At 37.0% G+C, this 19,749-nt stretch overlaps 1 protein-coding gene across 7 annotated transcripts in view; it reads left to right on the top strand.

Moving 5' to 3' along the window:
- JMJD1C (jumonji domain containing 1C) overlaps nucleotides 1-19,749 on the top strand; it is a 349,752-nt gene that overhangs the window by 280,152 nt on the left and 49,851 nt on the right. For 3 of the 7 annotated variants that reach the window (XM_021675775.2, XM_064374169.1, XM_021675774.2), the window contains 4 exons: nucleotides 13,973-14,078; nucleotides 17,328-17,452; nucleotides 19,231-19,374; nucleotides 19,472-19,664. In XM_021675775.2, coding sequence (XP_021531450.2) covers nucleotides 14,072-14,078; nucleotides 17,328-17,452; nucleotides 19,231-19,374; nucleotides 19,472-19,664 — 469 coding nt within the window. In that variant the 5' untranslated portion in view covers nucleotides 13,973-14,071. Of the gene's footprint in view, nucleotides 1-13,972; nucleotides 14,079-17,327; nucleotides 17,453-19,230; nucleotides 19,379-19,471; nucleotides 19,665-19,749 lie in introns of all 7 variants that reach the window. The other 4 variants (XM_021675777.2, XM_064374170.1, XM_021675776.2 and 1 more) reach the window with 2 other exon arrangements.

Raw genomic sequence — 19,749 nt, 5'->3', positions numbered from 1 at the left:
TGTTTCCTAGGTTGTCTTGAACTCCTGACCTCAAGTGATTCTCTCGCCTCAGCCTCCCAAAGTGCTAGGATTACAGGCATGAACCGCCACACCCAGCTTAAAATTGCATTAAATAACTCCTTCTTTTTATAGGCCTCTATTTTTAGCAAATCTAAAAATGTAAGTATTAACATGTTAAAAGATTTTTTTCTTTTTATAGGATAGGGAGGGTTTTTTTGTTTATTTGTTTTGGGTTTTTTTTTTTTAGACAGGGTTTCTCTCTGTTGTTTAGCCTGAAGTGCAGTAGTATAATCTTGGCTTACTGTAGCCTCCACCTCCCAGGCTCAAGTGATCCTCCCACCTTCAGCTTCTCAAGTAGCTGGGACTACAGGCATGCATCATCACACATGGCTAATTTTTGTATTTTGTAGAGACGGGTCTCGCCATGTTGCCCAGGCTGGTCTCAAAGCCCTGGGCTCAGCGATTCGCCTGCCTGGGCCTCCCAAAGTGATGGTAGTACGTTTGTGTTCAAGAGACTCTAAACAAGACTCTATGATGTTACCCACAGAGTTAGATTTCTCATAACTCTGGATCTCAAGTGATTAAGTCCATACTATAATGTGAGTATTTAAGAGAATGCAAAGAATAATTTCACTTACTCTGTATCATTACCAACAAAATTTCTAAATTAGCTAAGTTTCTGTGGATTATGCTTATCATATTTAACAATCAGATTATGTTGCATTTTTTGTTGAAAGTTGGTAACAAAGGAAATTAGTATGAATAAATTGGTGGCATCAGTCTTTTTCATCTTAAAAGTAATTTATGTTTCTCGTTATAAAAGCCACACATGGTCATTGCAAAATAAACTTCCAGAAAAATACATGAAAGCATAGCGAAGTAGATTATTCATAACTCAGCTAAATAAATTACTGTTAATATCTGGTATATATCTTGGTGTGTGTATGTAATCAAGTTATTAATATGTTATTAATATGCATATGTATATATACACATATGTGTATCTCCTCCCCCCCAAAAAATTTGTTTTTTTCGGTGGTAGTACATGTGAAGTTTAAATTTTTTTTTTAAGTTTAATTTTATCAGTGCTAATGTTACAGACAGTGCTTTTCTAAGAGTTAAAATGACTATACTCTTATCCTGAGGAAAACATGCTTAATAAGTAAATCAAGTTATTAGCATGCTATGAAGAGTTTGGAAACAGTGGTGCATATTTTAGTCTATACAGGTTAATTGGACACATTTTTTTAACTATGAAGGTTTAACTAAAACTGTGGCAACCTTTTCAGCATTGAGATTCCATTAAATTGTAGTATGTGTGCTTGCTTGTTTTTGTATTGATAATTTTTGTGAAAGCCTTCAGGTCAGAGTCACTTTTCTAGATCATAATGTCAAAATTAGCTGAGAGAGAGAATAAATTAAAACATTCAGTGGAAGTAGACAGCATTGTAGTTTTCCTTTTCACTTTAAATAAAATTTGCAATGAGTTCCCAAGAATTGTAGTTTGCCAAAAATTTGAACAGAGGAAAAACTTAAAAGTAAGCAGAAAGTGAACTTTGAAATTAATTCAATGGTGAATTTATATACCAAGTAATGAAAATATGGGAATATTATTTCATGCAATCATTTCAATTTGAAAAATCATGAGTCCATAGAAACATCATATAACTTTGTACATAACATATTAAAATATTGAAACTTTAAAATTCAGAACTTTTTCACCATTTTTATCATTTCTCATGACATATACTTCTTTTAAACTTTATTATTTCCTCCTTACTAATGATGTAAATAGTTGAAAGCAATGCCAAATGGATGGTCCCAGGAGAGATCCCTGAAAAGCTGGATATATAATGGTCAGTTGCTTAAAGTGACAGCAAACTTGTAGGTAGATTTCTTATGACTATGAAATTTTTTTCCTGATGAATCTGCAAGGAAAAAAAAAATTTTTTTTTTAAAGGACTATGAAATTTTTTTCATTCATAATAGTTAATAATCTGGGAACAAGCTGCAGGTTTTATACTCGTTCTCTGAAATGAATTATTAACCAATACCAGTTTTGCATTTTTCATTTCTTTTCATGAAGGTAAATTATGTTGTCATTATAAAGGACCAGATACAGTTATATAAATTTTTTAGCATTCATGTGCCTAATAAAATTGCTTTTCTGAAACTTTTAAAACAATTTTAAAAGATCAATGGTTATTTTAATCAGGACAGCTTTGGAAAGATGAACTTGTTCTAGAAAGGGGATGACTTCATATTATAGTAATGTATTGAGAAGATGATTGTTAAGACTATGATAAAAAAAAATTTAGAAGAAGCAGTGTAAAAATAAGCCCTTAAGAGTAAAGGAGGTCGGGCGCAGTGGCTCATGCCTGTAATTCCAGAACTTTGGGAGGCCGAGGTGGATGGATCACCTGAGGCTAGGAGTTTGAGACCAGCTTGCCCAGCATGGTGAAACCTTGTCTCTACTAAAAATACAAAACATTAGCCGAGTATGTTGGCAGGTGTCTGTAATCCCAGCTATTGAGGAGGCTGAGGTGGGAAAATCGTTTAAACCCAGGAGGCGGAGGTTGCAGTGAACCTAGATCGAGCCATTGCACTCCAGCCTGGGTGACAAGAGCAAGACTCTGTCAGAGTAAAGGAGATAGCCTGTTTTCTTGTTTTGTCTTATTTTTATACTTTTTGAGTATAAAATACTCAAAATACAGGTGTGTGTGCCACCATGTCCGGCTAATTTGTGTTTTTTTGTTTTGTTTTTTTGTGACTGAATTTTGCTCTTGTTACCCAGGCTGGAGTGCAATGGCACGATCTCGGCTCACCGCAACCTCTGCCTCCTGGGTTCAGGCAATTCTCCTGCCTCAGCCTCCTGAGTAGCTGGGATTACAGGCACGTGCCACCATGCCCAGCTAATTTTTTGTATTAGTAGAGACGGGGTTTCACCATGTTGCCCAGGCTGGTTTTGAACTCCTGACTTTAAGTGATCCGCCTGCTGCGGCCACCCAAAGTGCTGGAATTACAGGCATAAGCCACCATGCCCAGCCTGCTTCCTTGTTTTATATACTTGCAGTTTCTGTATAGGCCCTGCCACCTTTTGATTCCACGCAGACCTTAGGCTCGCTCATTGATTTCTACAACTAGTCAGTGCTTTGGATTGTGTTTGGCAACAAATTCTTAAGGCCACCAGGCTAATTGCAGTATGTCGTTGCTTTTAAAGCTTGCTTTGTAAAAAGCTAGGCTTAATTGCCATTGAAGTCAGTTTTGTTCTCTGAACTGTTTACCCATCTTATTTAGAAAATCAAAGTAATCAGAAATTTAGGATCACACTTGAGTGAATCCTGTACTACCAACTTAATTCTGATGTGTACATTAAGGTCTTGCTTGCATAGTTTAAGGGTATTTTGGGTGTGGGGATTTTGGTGTGTAGATGGTGTCCAAAGTGCTTGGCTCTAAACTATTCTTGTTTGGTGTGTATATACAGGGAATCAAGTAGTTCCTTAAAAGTTACAGTAATTTAGAATTTTGCCTAAAACTTCAAAATTTAACAATGATGATAAATGTGGTAACTTTTAGGTTTTATTATATTATGTGTTATACAGAATCATGTCACCAAAATTGACAATACAGATTCAGAATTACTTTAGAAATAGTTAGAAACAACATTCCATTAACCTTATATGGTAAAAAACCTTTTTCCCACTAGCATTTGGAGACAATTTTGTGGCAGTCTGTAGTGGTCACATTTTTATTTATTTATTTATTTTTGACAGAGTCGCATTCTGTCACCTAGGCTGGAGTGCAGTAACATGATCTTGTCTCACTATAATTTCCACTTCCTGGGTTCAAGTGATTCTCATGCCTCAGGCTCTCAAGTAGCTGGGATTACAAATGTGTGCCATCATGCCCAGCTAAGTTTTTATAATCTCAATAGAGACAGAGCTTAAGTAATTACCATTGTGAATGCAGTGAAAGCTCCAATTGTATTTACAGTTGTCATTTTATGAAACGGACAAAAAATTTAGCTCTTGGATCCTGTAATGTTTGTGGAGCCTTCTGCATATTATATAAGTTAATATGTTTATTAAATTCTTATGATTAAACATTGATGCTGTGAAAATGAATGGTATTGAAAACTGGTAAAAAGCACAGGGTAAAGAGGTGGTGAGTAGTGGTGGTGGTGGTAGTGGTGGTTGCTTTTGAGACAGAATTTCGCTGTTGTTGCCCAAGCTGGATTGCAATGGCATGATCATGGCTTACTGCAACCTCTGCCTCCCAGGTTCAAGCAATTCTCCTGCCTCAGCCTTCCTAGTAGCTGAGAGTACAGGCATGTGCCACCATGCCCAGCTAATTTTGTATTTTAAGTAGAGACAGGGTTTCTCCATGTTGGTCAGGCTGGTCTCAAACTCCTGACCTCAGATGATCTGCCTGCCTTGGCTTCCCGTGCCCGGCCTAATTCTTGTATTTTTTATAGAGACGGGGTTTCACCATGTTGGCCAGGTGGGTCTTGAACTCCTGACCTCAGGTCATCCACCTGCCTTGGCCTCCCAAAGTGCCTGGATTATAGGCGTGAGACTACGCCTGGCCTATTTTCATTTTATGTGTAGACAAACAATGATTTGCCCATGGACAAATATATATATATATATATATATATATGGAGAGTCTTACAGCCTTGACCTACCAGGCTCAAATAATCCCTCAGTCTCAGCCTCCCAAATAGCTGAGACCACAGGGGTGTGCCACCATGGCTATTTTTCTTTTCTTTTCTTTTCTTTTTGAGACGGAATCTTGCTCTGTTGCCCAGGCTGGAGTTCAGTAGCACAGTCTTGGCTCACTGCAACCTCCACCTCCTGTTTTCAAGTGATTTTCCTGCCTCAGCCTCCTAAGTAGCTGGGATTATATACTCGGCTAATTTTTGTATTTTTAGTAGAAACAGGGTTTCACCCTGTTGGCCAGGTTGGTCTCGAATTCCTGACTTCAGGTGATCCACTGGCCTCTGCCTACCAAAGTGCTGGGATTACAGGCATGAGCCACCATGCCCGGCCATGCTGGACGTTGTCTTAAGCTTCACTTCAAGGTACCAGTTCCACTTAGGCCTCAATATCTGATGAATATGCTTACCAGCGTGTTACTTTTTAGGGAAGGAAAAACCTAAACCTATTTCTAATTTTTTAAAATAGCCTTTCACTGAAATTGCTTTCTTTAGATCAGTATAGGATCAAAGTCATTCATAACTTTGTTTCTAAATAAAAATAACACTCTAATGCAAAGAATATTATTTGAAAGCAAAAATTTAATAAGTATAACAGATCAAAATGTTGGTGTTTGCGGTTTTCCCATGGTACAACCATCCTTTTTTAGCAAATAAATTAATTTAAACATCATTCACATTTTCTGAGTGTCACTTCCATTTCTAGACTATTTCCAGTTAAAATAAATGAAAGTAGAATTTTATTGTATTGACTACTATTTGCATCAGTTCTATTCAGAAACTAAATTTATCTCGTCGTGTTGTTTCAGAATATAAATAATTTAGAAGGAATAATAAGCTTATTATATATTCTTGATTGTATGAATGATAAAAGAATTATACGGATAATATAAATTGTTGTCCTATTTCCTCCTACCATCTCAGTGTTTTTAATTTTTTTAACTGCTTCATGTGAAGCAGGGCTCCCATAGGCACTGTGCCCAGAGTAGCCCCATCTGAATTTTCATATATAATTATGTTTCGGTAACGTAGACATTTTATTGCTTTAGTTGAAATTATAGTCTGGATTCTAGACTTCGGAATTAACCACAACTAATCAAATGATGGAATTTTGTATACATATACTTAATTATTCTTTGCTTTTAATTATGTGAAGTCTTTTAATATGTTTGTTTTTGTAAAATTATTTACATATATACACACACATACATACAGACAGACAGTTTAAGAGATTAATCTCTCGTGTTCCTAATAAATCAGGTATATGACAAATAAATGTTGAAAGACTATCTTTATAATATCTCTTATTTTTCAATGTATATATTCATTTTTATTGTACTTGTGAGACCAGAGGAGAAGATGGTACCAACCTCTGAATATAATAGTCATTGAGATCTAAAGGAGGAAATCTTTCATTTTACAAAGTAGATAATTTTTCCTAAATTACGTACATTTAAATCAAGTATACTGTTACATTTGGAAGGGTAAGCATTGTCAGAAATACATCAGGGAAACTCATTTACTTGTGAAAGTTAAAAACCTACGTTTACTTTAAGATATTTTTATCTTTAATTACTTATGAAAAGGATTTTGCATTGATTTAATTTCCTGTGCTCATGATTGTATATAATTCAGGCATTTGTGGAAATAAGAGTTTGCAGTCAATTAGATCAAATTGCATAATTTTTTTTTTTTTTTTTTTTAAGACGGAGTTTCACTCTTGTTGCCTAAGCTGGAGTGCAATGGCGAAATCTCAGCTCACAGCCTCCGCCTCCTGGGTTCAAGCGATTCTCCTGCCTCAGCCTCCCAAGTAGTTGGGATTACAGGCGTGCACCACCATGCCCGGCTAATTTTGTATTTTTAGTAGAGACGTGATTTCTCCATCTTGGGCAGGCTGGTCTTGAACTCCTGACCTCAGATGATCTACCAGCGTTGGCCTCCCAAAGTGCTGGAAATTCAGGCATGAGCCACTACACCCAGCTGCACTAGTATATTTAAAAGTGTATTTGATACATTGATGTAGAAGTTTTTAAATCTTGCTTCATACTGGTTGTTTTATTTTGTTGTTTTTAATCAGGCAAAGGCAAACTATACCTGCAGGCTAAATCTAGCCTGCGTCTTGTTTTTGTCTTTTCCTTTTTTGGAGATAGGATCTCCCTCTGCCACCCAGAGTAGAATACAGTCACTACCGATCATAGGTCACTGTGGCCTTAAACTTCTGGGCTCAAGGGATCCTCCTACCTCAGCCTCATGAGTAGGTAGGATTAGAGGTACAAACCACTGTGTCTAGTTACTTTTACATTTTAAACAGTTGAAAAAAATTCAAAAGAATATGTCATGACACCTAAACATTCTGTGAAATTCATATTTCATAGAATGTTAATATAGAAACATTTATTGGAACATAGCCATGCTTGTTCATTTATGTATTTTTATGTTATTTGGTAGCTGCTTTTCTGCTATAACAGTAGAGTTGAGTAGTTGTGACAAATGGTATGGCCCACAAAGCCTAACTAATATATTTACTTTCTGGCCATTTACAAAAGCATGTTTGCCAGCCCTTACTATTCATCATGAAAATACATGGAAGCCTTCAGTGATACCTTCATTTAGTTAAACTCCAAGTGGTATAGACAGCTTTTTGAGCACCCCTGTAGCAACTTTCAAACTTTATAGATTTCCTGTCCCAGCAAATCCTTATTAACAAAATGGATTGTTTTATAAGTTATGCAAGACGTGGTATGTTAAAAATTAATGTCACTCTTGTGGACTTAACATTCATGTTTTAAAACTGTTGGCCAGCCATCTCAGAGATCAAAGAACAAGCAATTATTTGTAGTTTTGCTAAACCATGAATTTATGAGTCTGGTGAAACTGGTATGGCAAAATGTGTTCAATCACTTCATGTGATGTTCAGCATACAAAATAATTGCTTTCATGATAACTCTTATAAAACCATCAAAGATGGTTTTTATGGGGGAATTTATGTAATGGAATTTAAGAAAGCACATTGGATGTCACCACAAAGGTCAAGGGTTTTATAGCAGAGGGGAAAATCATTTAATTAATAAGTTACATATCGGTAACAATTTGAAAGTGAGAATTCAGTCATTATCTATCAGAAATGGTCCAAAGGAGGAGAAACTGCTCCCGTTTTGTGATATTTCTCACATCTTAAAATGAAAGTGCTACTCTGGACATCAGTTGAGACTTTAGAGCAAATCTGTTACATTATTAAGCCAATCCTCTCCGTCAGTTAGAAAGTAACCACCCTTTGTTAGCTTTTTGTCAGTCAAATGAGACTACCTGTGACATAAATAATATATTTCTTGAACTGGCAAGGAGCACTCTACGTTATTATCTTAGGAAATGAGTTATATTTATTTTTAACACTTTCATAATACTGGTGTTGTTAAACCTAGCCAGGCATATCTGAATATTTTAGTGTTCTGAGCTTATATTTTATACTACCTAGATGGTTATTTTTTTTTTCTTTGAAATTAAGTAGAAAGTACATAATCAGGCATAATCAGGCTGGGCGCGGTGGCTCACACCTGTAATCCCAGCACTTTGGGAGGCCGAGGCAGGTGGATCACCTGAGGTCTGGAGTTTGAGAACAGCCTAACCAACATGGAGAAACCCTGTCTCTAAAAAAAAAATTTTTTTTAATTTTTTTAAGTACATAATCACTTAAAATTACATTAGTACAGTAGTCATACTGTCAAAATACACATTCCAGCCTGATTTTAATCCTTTCTTTGAGTCTCACTCTGTCACCCAGGCTGGAGTGCAGTGGTGCAATCTGGGCTCACTGCAATTTCCGCTCCCAGAAATTACAAGGGATTCTCCTGCCTCAGCCTCACAAGTAGCTAGGATTACAGGCGTGTGCCACCACACCCGACTAATTTTTTTGTATTTTTTAGTAGAGATGGGGTTTTACTATGTTGATTATGCTGCTCTCAAACTCTTGAACTGAGGTGATCCACCCACCTTGGCCTCCCAAAGTGCTGACGTACAGTGGCATGATTATAGCTCACTGCTGCCTTAAATTCTTGGTCTCAAGTGATCATCCCATCTCAGCCTTCCAAGTAGTTGGGACTACAGGTGCACCCCACCATGCCTGGCTGATATTTAAATTTTTTGTAGCAATGGCGCCTCACCATGTTGCCCAGGCTGGTCTTGAACTCCTGGACTCAAGGAATCCTCCCACCTTGGCCTCCTGAAGTGGTGGGGTTATAGATGTGAGCCACCAAACCCAGCCTCATTATCCCCTTCTGTACACATGAAAAAATACCTGTATTTTGATCATCCATATAGTCATTCAGCACAGTGTTAACCTAAAACAAACAGCATTTGGATATTTGTAGATCATGACTAAGGTATATTACCAAAGTGATGTTTCTTCTCTTACAATTTCTGATTATAAGATTGCATTAAGTTTGCCACCCTAAGTCTCCTTTCTTTGGTGAGTATTTGACTATTTCTACATATCAAGTGTCACATAACCAGTGTTAGAAATTTATAGAAAGGTATCTTCCACCCATGGTCTTTCAGTTCTTTGCTCTTGAGTCAGCCTCACTCAAGGTAATGTTGCCTTTTACCCCTTACATATAAAGAAATGTGTCAAATTTTAAAAGGCAAAGATAATAAACTTTCATTTTTTTTGATTGTGCTAATGAGAGAGCCTGAATGTGTGTGTGTGCGGGGTGGAGAAGAACATGAGCTCTGGAGTCACAGAACTAGATTCAGATACCAGCTCTATCACTTCCTGTTAGTAACTATGGCCTCTCTGAGCATACAATGTATTTCAGCTCACAAAGTTGTTAGAAAAATTAATACTGTTTGGAAAGCACCCAGCACAGTGTCTGCCATAGTAAATGGACAATTACCTTAGCTTTTATTATTATTATTATTATTATTATTATTATTATTTATTTATTTATTTATTTTTTTTTTTTGAGACAGAGTTTCGCTCTTGTTACCCAGGCTGGAGTGCAATGGCGCGATCTCGGCTCACCGCAACCTCCGCCTCCTGGGTTCAGGCAATTCTCCTGTCTCAGCCTCCTGAGTAGCTGGGATTACAGGCACGCGCCACCGTGCCCAGCTAATTTTTTGTGTTTTAGTAGAGACGGGGTTTCACCATGTTGACCAGGATGGTCTCGATCTCTTGACCTTGGGATCCACCCGCCTCGGCCTCCCAAAGTGCTGGGATTACAGGCTTGAGCCACCGCGCCCGGCTTATTTATTTATTTTTGAAATGGAGTCTCACTCTTGTTGCCCAGGCTGGAGTGCAGTGGCGCTATCTCTACTCACTGCATCCTCCACCTTCTGGGTTCAAGCGATTCTCCTGCCTCAGCGTGTACCACTCCGCCCGGCTAATTTTTGTACTTCTAGTAGTAGTAGAGATGAGGTTTCCCCATGTTGGCCAGGCTGGTCTTGAGCCCTCAGGTTCCACCTGCCTTGGCCTCCCAAACAAACTGCTGGATTACAGGTGTGAGCCACTGTGCCCAGCCTTATGTTAGCTATTTTTGTTTATCAGTACATTGAAGTGTCCCACTAATGTCTTTGCAAAAGTAGGAACAACACACAAGTGAACAGTATAGTCTCAAACCTCATTTAAGTTGTTTTTAAACTTTATATGTGTTCTTTATGTTACTAATAAAGCAGATCTTAGTGAACCGATTTTTTTCATTTGTCATTTGCTGGAGGTTATTCAAATGCCCAGTCTGGAGTGCAGTGGCGCAGTCTCTGCTCACCACAACCTCTGCCTCCTGGGTTCAAGAGATTCTTCTGCCTCAGCCTCCTGAGTAACTGAGATTACAGGCATGTGCCACCATGACGGAATGTGTTTTCTTTCCGGGTCCACAAGGGGGCGTAGATTCAAGGGCAAGAACTTCCCAATGCCCCCCTCCCCTCTCCTCTGTCCAGGAGGCTTAACAGTCTGTTTTAATTTTCACCGGCACGGGAAAAGATCAAAAGTCAATCACTCCAGTAGAAGTTTAAAAGCACTCTTTTCATTGGTCAGGGGGCTTGGAGAAGGTGGGAATTCCTCCCAGGTTAAAAGTCCCTGTCTCCCTCATCCAGGCGTATTTTCCCTCTGGAGTCCCCTACCACACACTCTTCGTGGAGGCTTTCTCTTCTCCTTTTTCTCTTTCTGTACCTAAATAAATCACTTTTCTACAAAAACTTTTTGGGTCCGGCATTTACTTTACGAGCGCACCCGCCATGGTCCCCTCTCCCATTCTTAAGAGAGCGAGAGACCAAACGCCTGGAGCCCACAGCCACACCCGGCTAATTTTGTATTTTTAATAGAGACAGGGTTTCTCCATGTTGGTCAGGCTGGTCTCAAACTCCTGACCTCAGGTGAATTGCCCACCTTAGCCTCCCAAAGTGCTGGGATTACAGGCGTGAGCCACCACACCTAGCTAACAGTTCTCTTTAAAATGGGAATGATGATGTAACAGAAATGCCTGTAACTTACAAAGTACTATATGTAGAGGACAGGGAGGAAGGACTTCAGCAACAACAATGCCTGTCATAAATCAGGCAGTACATTGGGTTAATTTCAGAATTAGATGTTTTAACAAAGCTAATTTTTGTACATAAGAAAAATTCTTATTAAAACATTTATTAAGATAGAAAAAAAGGCAAATACTAGTAACTTTGCTTTATAGATGAGGAGATTGAGAGACCAGAATTTGAACTTATATAGCGTCATGTCAGTAAAGGGACTCAAATTAACAGTTTTTAATGGTGTACTATTTCCACTAGAAAATTAATGGTTTATTGTTGGGAAAATATTTGTATATTGTTTAATGATCTTGGAAACACAGCCCATTATTTTAACCTGTTGAAAAAATATTTAAAAATAAATGTCGAAGAACTAGATTAGATATCCTAGTAGTTATAAGTTGTAAAATTTCAAGATAGGCAACTGGTTTTTATAGCCTATTATTTAAACCTATTAAATAAATAAAATATAAATAAATATTATATCTCATTTGTTATAAGTTACAAAATTTCAGCTTAGGCAACTGGTTTTATAAACTGTACTTGTCTGCAAGGTGTTGGCAATGCTTCTTTAAAACAGTTTATAGCTGGGTGCACTGGCTCATGCGGGCAGATTGCTTGAGTTGAGGAGTTTGAGACCAGCCTAGTCAACATGGTGAAACCCTGTCTCTACTAAAAATACAAAAATTAGCTGGGTGTGGTGGTGTGCACCTGTAATTCCAGCTACTCGGGAGGCTGAGGCAAGAGAATCGCTTGAACCTGGGAGGCGAAGGTTGCAGTGAGCCAAGATCATGCCAGTACACTCTGGGCTGGGCGAGTGTGAGACTGCGTCTCAAAAAAAAAAACAGTTTATAACTCCCTATATTATGGGAAAAGTATATGGGTGGGTATGGATGGAAATTTTAAAGGAACATGCTGTCAGAGATATCTGAAAATAGTAATGGTGTTCCTTATAAAACAGTTTTCTATGGGCCAAGCGTGGTGACTCATGTCTGTAATCCTAGCACTTTGGGAGGCCAAGCCAGGCAGATCACCTGAGGTGAGGAGTTTGAGACCAGCCTGACCCATAAAAATACAAAAATTAGCTGGTCGTGGTGGTATGCGCCTATAATCCCAGCTACTCGGGAGGCTGAGACAGGAGAATTGGTTGAACCTAAGAGAGGGAGGTTGCAGTGAGCTGAGATCATGCCATTGCAGTCCAGCCTGGGCAACAAGACCAAAACTCCGTTTAAAAAAAAGAGTTTCCTATGTTCTATTTGTTATAGACTAGACTGTCAGCTGGTGTTCAGTAAGAGGGTTAGAATCTGATAGGACTTCTTATGATTTTTAAAAAATTCTTAAAAACATGAGATTAAGTGTGCGATATATTACTGGGGGGTGGAGGGGGCAGAGAAAGATTGCCAGAAAGTTTCTTTGCGAAGTAAAGACAGACATGTTAATGCCCATTTTTTTCTCCCAAATGACAGATTTTGCCTACTTATTGGTATGACATTTTTTCATTCTAGTATTTTCTTCTGCTATAAAGCAATACTTTTATTTGTATATTTTCCAAGGAACATAGTTAATAAATTTAAAGGCCCTTATTTTGGTCTGTTGGTTTTCACTATGTGTAAATGCATATGAGATAGAATATTTACCACAATATTCTTTTAAAAATTTATATTCTAAAAATTCAGAGTAGTGCCTTAAAAGCAGTATGAGAAGGAAACACTTTACCCAGATAGACATTGGAGAAGAGTGAAGTGTGACATACTTGATTATGGTTTTTTATTTTTATTTTTATTTTTATTTTTAATACTTCAGCCACCTTTTTGCTTTTCAAACTTGACAAAATGTTATTATTTGTCAGATACAGTTCCCTTCATTTAGCTCCTTTCTATTTACTGGTTTCCATGATCTGCCTGTCCACTTTTAAAATAGCTGCCATTTGACAGTGCTGCTTTGTTCTTTCCAGCTACTCTAGTGTTCCTGCAGCTAATCTCAAGTGCAGGAGCAGCAGAGGTACTTTGAGAGAGAGAGAGAGGGAGAGACTGAGAGAACAGAATGTGAGAGTCCAGTGGGAGACCAGCAAATTGTGGGAAATCCTGTAACTGTGTGATTCACATCTCCAATGAGAGAGAATCAGTTGTTTCTATGTCTAGATCCACCGTGATAATGAGGGTAATACCATTAATAATGTAATTTTAATTGTCTGGATGTTTTGGCACTAGTTTCAAAAAATAAAATTTTTAGCAGTGAAGTTACTGGTCAGATGACTCTGAGTAGAACTGAATTTGATGACATTTAAATCAGGACAGAATAAAAGTAGTTTCAAACTCTAGTGGTTAGTTATTACAGGAAGGCCAGTAAGTCATCTGTGTATATATCATTGTCATTAAAATGTTCACTGCAGTTCTTTTGTCATCACCCTTAAATGACCTGATGTTATTTGATTTGTATATTGCTTCTAATAGTGATTCCTTAAAAAGATGACTTGAAGAAGGCTATACTTTAAAAGTTAGAAAACACATTAATTTCAGACTTTGACTTTAGGACATTGTTGTCAGGGGTCAAATCTTATCACAGATTAATTTCTTACCCTCTTTTGTTACACAGTTGCCAATGAACTATAATTTAGGAATTTGTGTTTTTGCATACATTTAGATCAGAGGAATTTTCTTCAGTCCTTAGAACATACAGGAGGGAAAGTTGGTAACATTAATAGTAGGAGAGCGTAACATGGACCTTTCTTTTAATCTATAATTCTAGGACGACATAGACAGCCTAAACCCAGTTCTCAGGGACAACCCGCAACTTCACGAGGAAGTGAAAGTCTGGGTAAAGGAACAAAAGGTTCAGGAGATTTTTATGCAAGGTAATTATTTTGAAGTTATGCATTAAATTTTTTTGGATCTAGGCAACTTACCATATTTGTCTTTGGTTGTTCAATTGTACTCAATATAAATAGAAGGCTCAGTCCAATATTTTGAGTTATATACATCCAGGAAAATAATAACAGAGTCATAATAATTTTGATAGAAGGTCGATAATTTCATGGGTTTATAACTTATTTGAGCTAAATGCCTGTCATGTAATTATAGCCACATGGGTGTTTTGTTGACAGAAAACTGCATACTATGGAATGCTTTAGGTGTGTCTTTCCTGAAGAAGAAAGCATTGTTTGCAGTAGAGGGTTGCCCATAGCCGCAACTGATTTCCTTTGAAGAATGTTCTTCGTGTCTGATAAAAGTGACCTATTTCAGTGCACCTGTTTCAGAAATTTACTACTCTTACTTCCTGTTTTCTATGTTTAGTATGTTACAACATGTGACCTTCAAACCAGGGGTTTGATAATTTTTAGCAATTTCCATTTCTGACAGTAAAATCACATATTGTAAATACAAGCCTTTTGTGAAATTGAATGCAAAGTGAGGCAATATGGCATGAATTGTTGATATGTTGTCAAATGTTTTTGTGAATGGATTTTTTTGGTTAAATTCCCATATTTATCTCAACCTTCAATTTCCATGCCATTAAGCATCAACAGATAATCTCAAAGCTGTTTGCTTTATATCAGTATGTACGGTAGTGGATCATCTACATATTTAATTCTTCCTAGGCTAAATATTCTTTAAACTTTTCTATGGAGAATTTCAAACACACACAAAAATAGAATATTTCAGTGAATTTGCATTCACCTATCTCCCAGCCCCAACAACTATCTAGTCGTGGCTGATCCTGCGCCATCCATTACCCCCTTCTATCAAATTTCAGACATCACCCTATTCTATCCATTTTTTAAAACAAAACAATGCTGGAACATTATTCTGAAAAAAAAAAAAAAAAAGTTTTTAAATTAAAAATACTTGGTAGTTCAGGTTTTCGTTTGTCTCATAAATGTCAAAGATTTTAACAGGTTTTATTTATTTTTAAAAATTAAGGGATTCAGAAAAGGTCCATACATTGTGATTATTTGGTACATCCCCATTGTTGCTCTTTTTGTTCCTTTTCCTTGCAATTTATTTGTTGAAGAAACCAGGTGAGTTTTTAAAAAATATTTTGTTTCTGCATTGTATCCTTAGAGGAGAAAAGATTAAGGGGCAGTATAGTCCCTATTCATCCTATGCAGAATTGTGTGTGGCTGACTCTATAAACTATGTTAAGTAGTGAGAACAAACCAGTGTAAACTGTTTGTTAATGGGAATTGAAAATTGATCATATTTGGAGTTACTCTATAAGCATGTTCTATATTATTTAGAAAAAATAATATGGAGTCTTATTCTTCCACAGTTGAAAAAGACTAGAGTTTACACAATTGATATGGCTACAAAATAATGTTTACCCCCCAACCTCCCTTAAATTATAGCCAGTCAACATCTTGACTTTTCTCTAGATGAATATATTTAATTTACAGGTCATATGGAATACTTTCTACAGTTCATTGATTTATATATACATATATATTTAAAATGGCAAAGTATTAATTGTTGAATCTGTTATAACTCTAGAAGAAAGAACATCAGAAAAATAAATTCAGTCCCAGATCTTTGACTTAAAATTTTGCGTAATTTGAAGTCAACCTCTCACTTTTTCAATTTTTATAAAAGGGCTAACAATACTTAAGAGAGAGAATTAAATAAGCACTTGAAAATTTTGAAAGCACTTTCTTTGTAAATTATTAAGGTACAGCAGTTTTTTACCTTACAGTTCTTTGTTAAACTTTAAAGTATTTGATACTATTTTAATACCTGTGAATTAAAGATTATTTTTATCACAGTATCCTCTTCTGTAGAGTGCCTTTTTTTTTTTGAGACAGAGTCTTGGTCTGTTGCTAGGTGGGAGTGCAGTGGTGTGATCTCAGCTCACTGCAGTCTCCGCCTCTCCGGTGCTAGCAATTCCCCTGCCTCAGCCTCCCGAGTAGCTGGGACTACAGGCACGCACCACCATGCCCAGCAAATTTTTTGTATTTTAGTAGAGATGGGGTTTCGCCATGTTGGCCAGGATGGTCTCAATCTCCTAACCTCATGATCCGCCCGCCTCGCCTCCCAAAGTGCTGGGATTATAGGTGTGAGCCCCTGCGCCCAGCCAAGTGACTTGTTTTAGGCATATAGAAATATCTGCAGATTAAATCTTTAATACTTTTTACCTTATTTTATAATGGATCTCTATACAAGAATATTCTTTGAAAAAGTGAGTTTAGCCAGACGTGGTGGCTCATGCCTGTAATCCCAGCACTTTGGAAGGCTGAGGCAGGTGGATGGATCCCAAGATCAGGAGTTCACGACCATCCTGGCCAACATGGTGAAACCTTGTCTCTACTAAAAATACAAAAAAAGAATTAGCTGGGCGTGGTGGCACATGCCTGTAATCCCAGCTACTCAGGACGCTGAGGCAGGAGAATCATTTGACCTGGGAGGTGGAGGTTGTGGTGAGCCAAGATCACACCATTGCACTCCAGCCTGGGCAATAAGAGTGAAACTCCGTCTCAAAAAAAGAAGAAAAAAGTGAGTTTAACACAAAAGGGTACCATATTTCTTTAAAAATTTTTAGTGCTATGTGTATAAATTCACTTAGCCAGTATCTTTTTTATTTATGTATTTTTTCTGTTAGTCTGTTTTCGTAGCCAATCTCTTTTTTAAAGACTTTTAGCAGCTTTCCCTAGCTGTTACAGACAAATCAAAATTTGTAGTTTGTAGTTGTTTATGGTAAAGTTTTGACAACTAGAAGACTCAAACATCAAGTTGCAAGTTAACTTTTCTATTTCAACCATGTAGTCATCTACTGCAGTGGTAACTAAGTAGCTTTGTAACCTTACTACATTCTACACCACTGTAACTTTGCATTTTGAACTGTTCTCTTATTAACTCATGATCCTAAAAACCTTCATTCCCTCTTGAAGTATTTTATTTCTATTGAATGAGGAAGTATGTAAGTCTAGTGCAGTATATACAGTAACTTCAGAATGATTCATTTGAAAGGATATTTATTTACTTCTAAAACTTTTGTTTGAAAACTGACAGTTGGATATATTAATTATTATACACTTCATGTTTCTTCTAAAAGGCAGTTATTAAATGAAAATGTCTCCATTTAAGATATTTCTATTTCTTGTGTTTCTTTAAAGGTCCTTATTCCTTAAATGGATACAGAGTGAGAGTATATAGACAAGACTCTGCCACCCAGTGGTTTACTGGCATAATTACTCATCATGATCTCTTCACCCGCACCATGATCGTTATGAATGATCAGGTAAATAGTTCAACGAATATTTTTGTAGAGATTTAAAAAGTTCAGATAGTCCATGTCTCCCAAAATAAATCAACAGTTTGATACTGAATAAGTTTGATCTCTAGGGTTTTTAGTCATGTAATTCTAGTAAGTTTAAATGTATCTGATATTACATAGAGGTCATTTCAGGTCATAGGGAGACAATGATGCTAAATTTATTTCAACACTGATAAAATCAGTTCCTAAAATAGAGGCGTCAGACTCTTTTAATTGATTAGTCTTTTTTTTTTTTGGAGACGGAGTTTCGCTCTTGTTACCCAGGCTGGAGTGCGATGGCGCGATCTCGGCTCACCGCAACCTCCGCCTCCTGGGTTCAGGCAATTCTCCTGCCTCAGCCTCCTGAGTAGCTGGGATTACAGGCATGCGCCACCATGCCCAGCTAATTTTTTGTATTTTTAGTAGAGACGGGGTTTCACCATGTTGACCAGGATGGTCTCGATCTCTTGACCTCGTGATCCACCTGCCTCGGCCTCCCAAAGTGCTGGGATTACAGGCGTGAGCCACCGCGCCCAGCCAATTAGTCTTTTTTAAATCCTTAGATGAGCTGTAATTTTCTTTCTCAGGGTTTTAACTTTTCTGTCCCTACAGTATTAAAAATACTTCCCAAATGGTTTATTTTCATCAGTGAAACCTTAAATACACATTACAGTTCTTCTCACATCAGATGTCAGTGTTGGTATGCTCAATTAAGTTTTATGGTTAATCTTAAGTATTACAAGTTTCATATGGAGTTTTTTTTATGTAGTCTTGCTCTGTCGACAGGCTGGAGTGCAGTGGCACTGTCTCGGCTTACTGCAACCTCCACTTCCCAAGTAGCTGGGATTACAGGCACCCGCCACCACGTCCTGTGAATATTTGTATTTTTAGTAGAGATAGGGTTTCACCATCTTGGCGAGGCTGGTCTTAAACTCCTGACCTCGTGACTCACCCTCCTCAGCCTCCAGAATGCAGGCATGAGCCACTGGGCCTGGCTTTCCTATGGAGTTTTAACTACCAGTCTGAAAGCCTTGAGATTTCATATTTTTTTCTTTTTTACTTAATGCAAAAAATGTTCACTTTTAAAGCTGCTGTTTATATAGAAAAAAATAGATATTTATACCTTCCTGTCTGATTGAATTATGGAGGATGTCTCTAGAGTTCCTTTATAAATAATTCAAATACTTTGATTAAAATGTAGTTAAAATGCTAAATAAGTATTATTATTTAATTGCGTTTGATTTTTTTCAGTAAAAACAGTGACAAACTTTTACCTCTCAAAAAAGTACAAAAGTGCCTTGGATTGTTAAAATAGTTTTCTTTAATCACATTTGAAAAATTATTCACTTGCACAGTTTTTGTCTTTTTCTTCTCCTTAAAGTCTACCTCCGATTTTTATTTTACAACTGCTTTTTTAAAATTACTTTCTGTTTTTAAAATACATTTCATATCTTGGCATCTATGTCTTTGTTTTGTAGTAATATTGTCTGTTGGCATCTGTATTCTTGATTAATTCTTATCCTTGTTTTTCAAGATGCATCTTGCAGTGTATATATTTGCTTTTTAATTCTTGGTTAGTGAGTTTCAGAAGGTTAAAAAGGTAATTTTGTCTTAAGTGATTACAGTAAATTATTATAACAATCTTATTAATTAGGGATACCAAGCTGATTTCTAAACATTTCTACTGAGTAAAAAAAATTATACCAAATATTTGATAAGCTCATTCAATTTAATTTTTGTTTTTGTTTTGTATTGTGGATTAGGTACTAGAACCACAGAATGTCGATCCTTCTATGGTTCAAATGACCTTTCTAGATGATGTTGTTCACTCTTTGTTAAAAGGTGAAAATATTGGCATTACATCACGGCGCAGGTCTCGTGCCAATCAAAACGTCAACGCTGTTCACGTATGTATGTTATTAGGGATGAATTTCTGTAAAATATTTTTCCTTAGGCTAGTAGAAACCAGGTAGTAAACAATTACTGTTAATTGGTTACTTTTAGAGTCATTACACACGTGCCCAAGCAAATAGTCCCAGACCAGCAATGAACTCACAAGCTGCTGTACCAAAACAGAATACGCACCAGCAACAGCAACAAAGAAGTATCCGTCCAAATAAGAGGAAGGGCTCAGATAGCAGTATACCAGATGAAGAGAAGATGAAGGAGGAAAAATATGATTACATATCACGAGGAGGTAGGACCCACTTGTTTTTTTTTTAAGGGAATGAATAAAACAAAAATACATTTTAAAATATGCTTATTTAGTATGAAAAATAAGA

The sequence above is a fragment of the Aotus nancymaae genome, unplaced genomic scaffold (genome assembly GCF_030222135.1).
Source record: "Aotus nancymaae isolate 86718 unplaced genomic scaffold, 86718_ANA_hifiasm-v0.15.2.pri h1tg000010l, whole genome shotgun sequence".
NCBI classification, from domain to species: domain Eukaryota; kingdom Metazoa; phylum Chordata; class Mammalia; order Primates; family Aotidae; genus Aotus; species Aotus nancymaae.
This window is presented reverse-complemented; position numbering and strand designations above follow the sequence as displayed.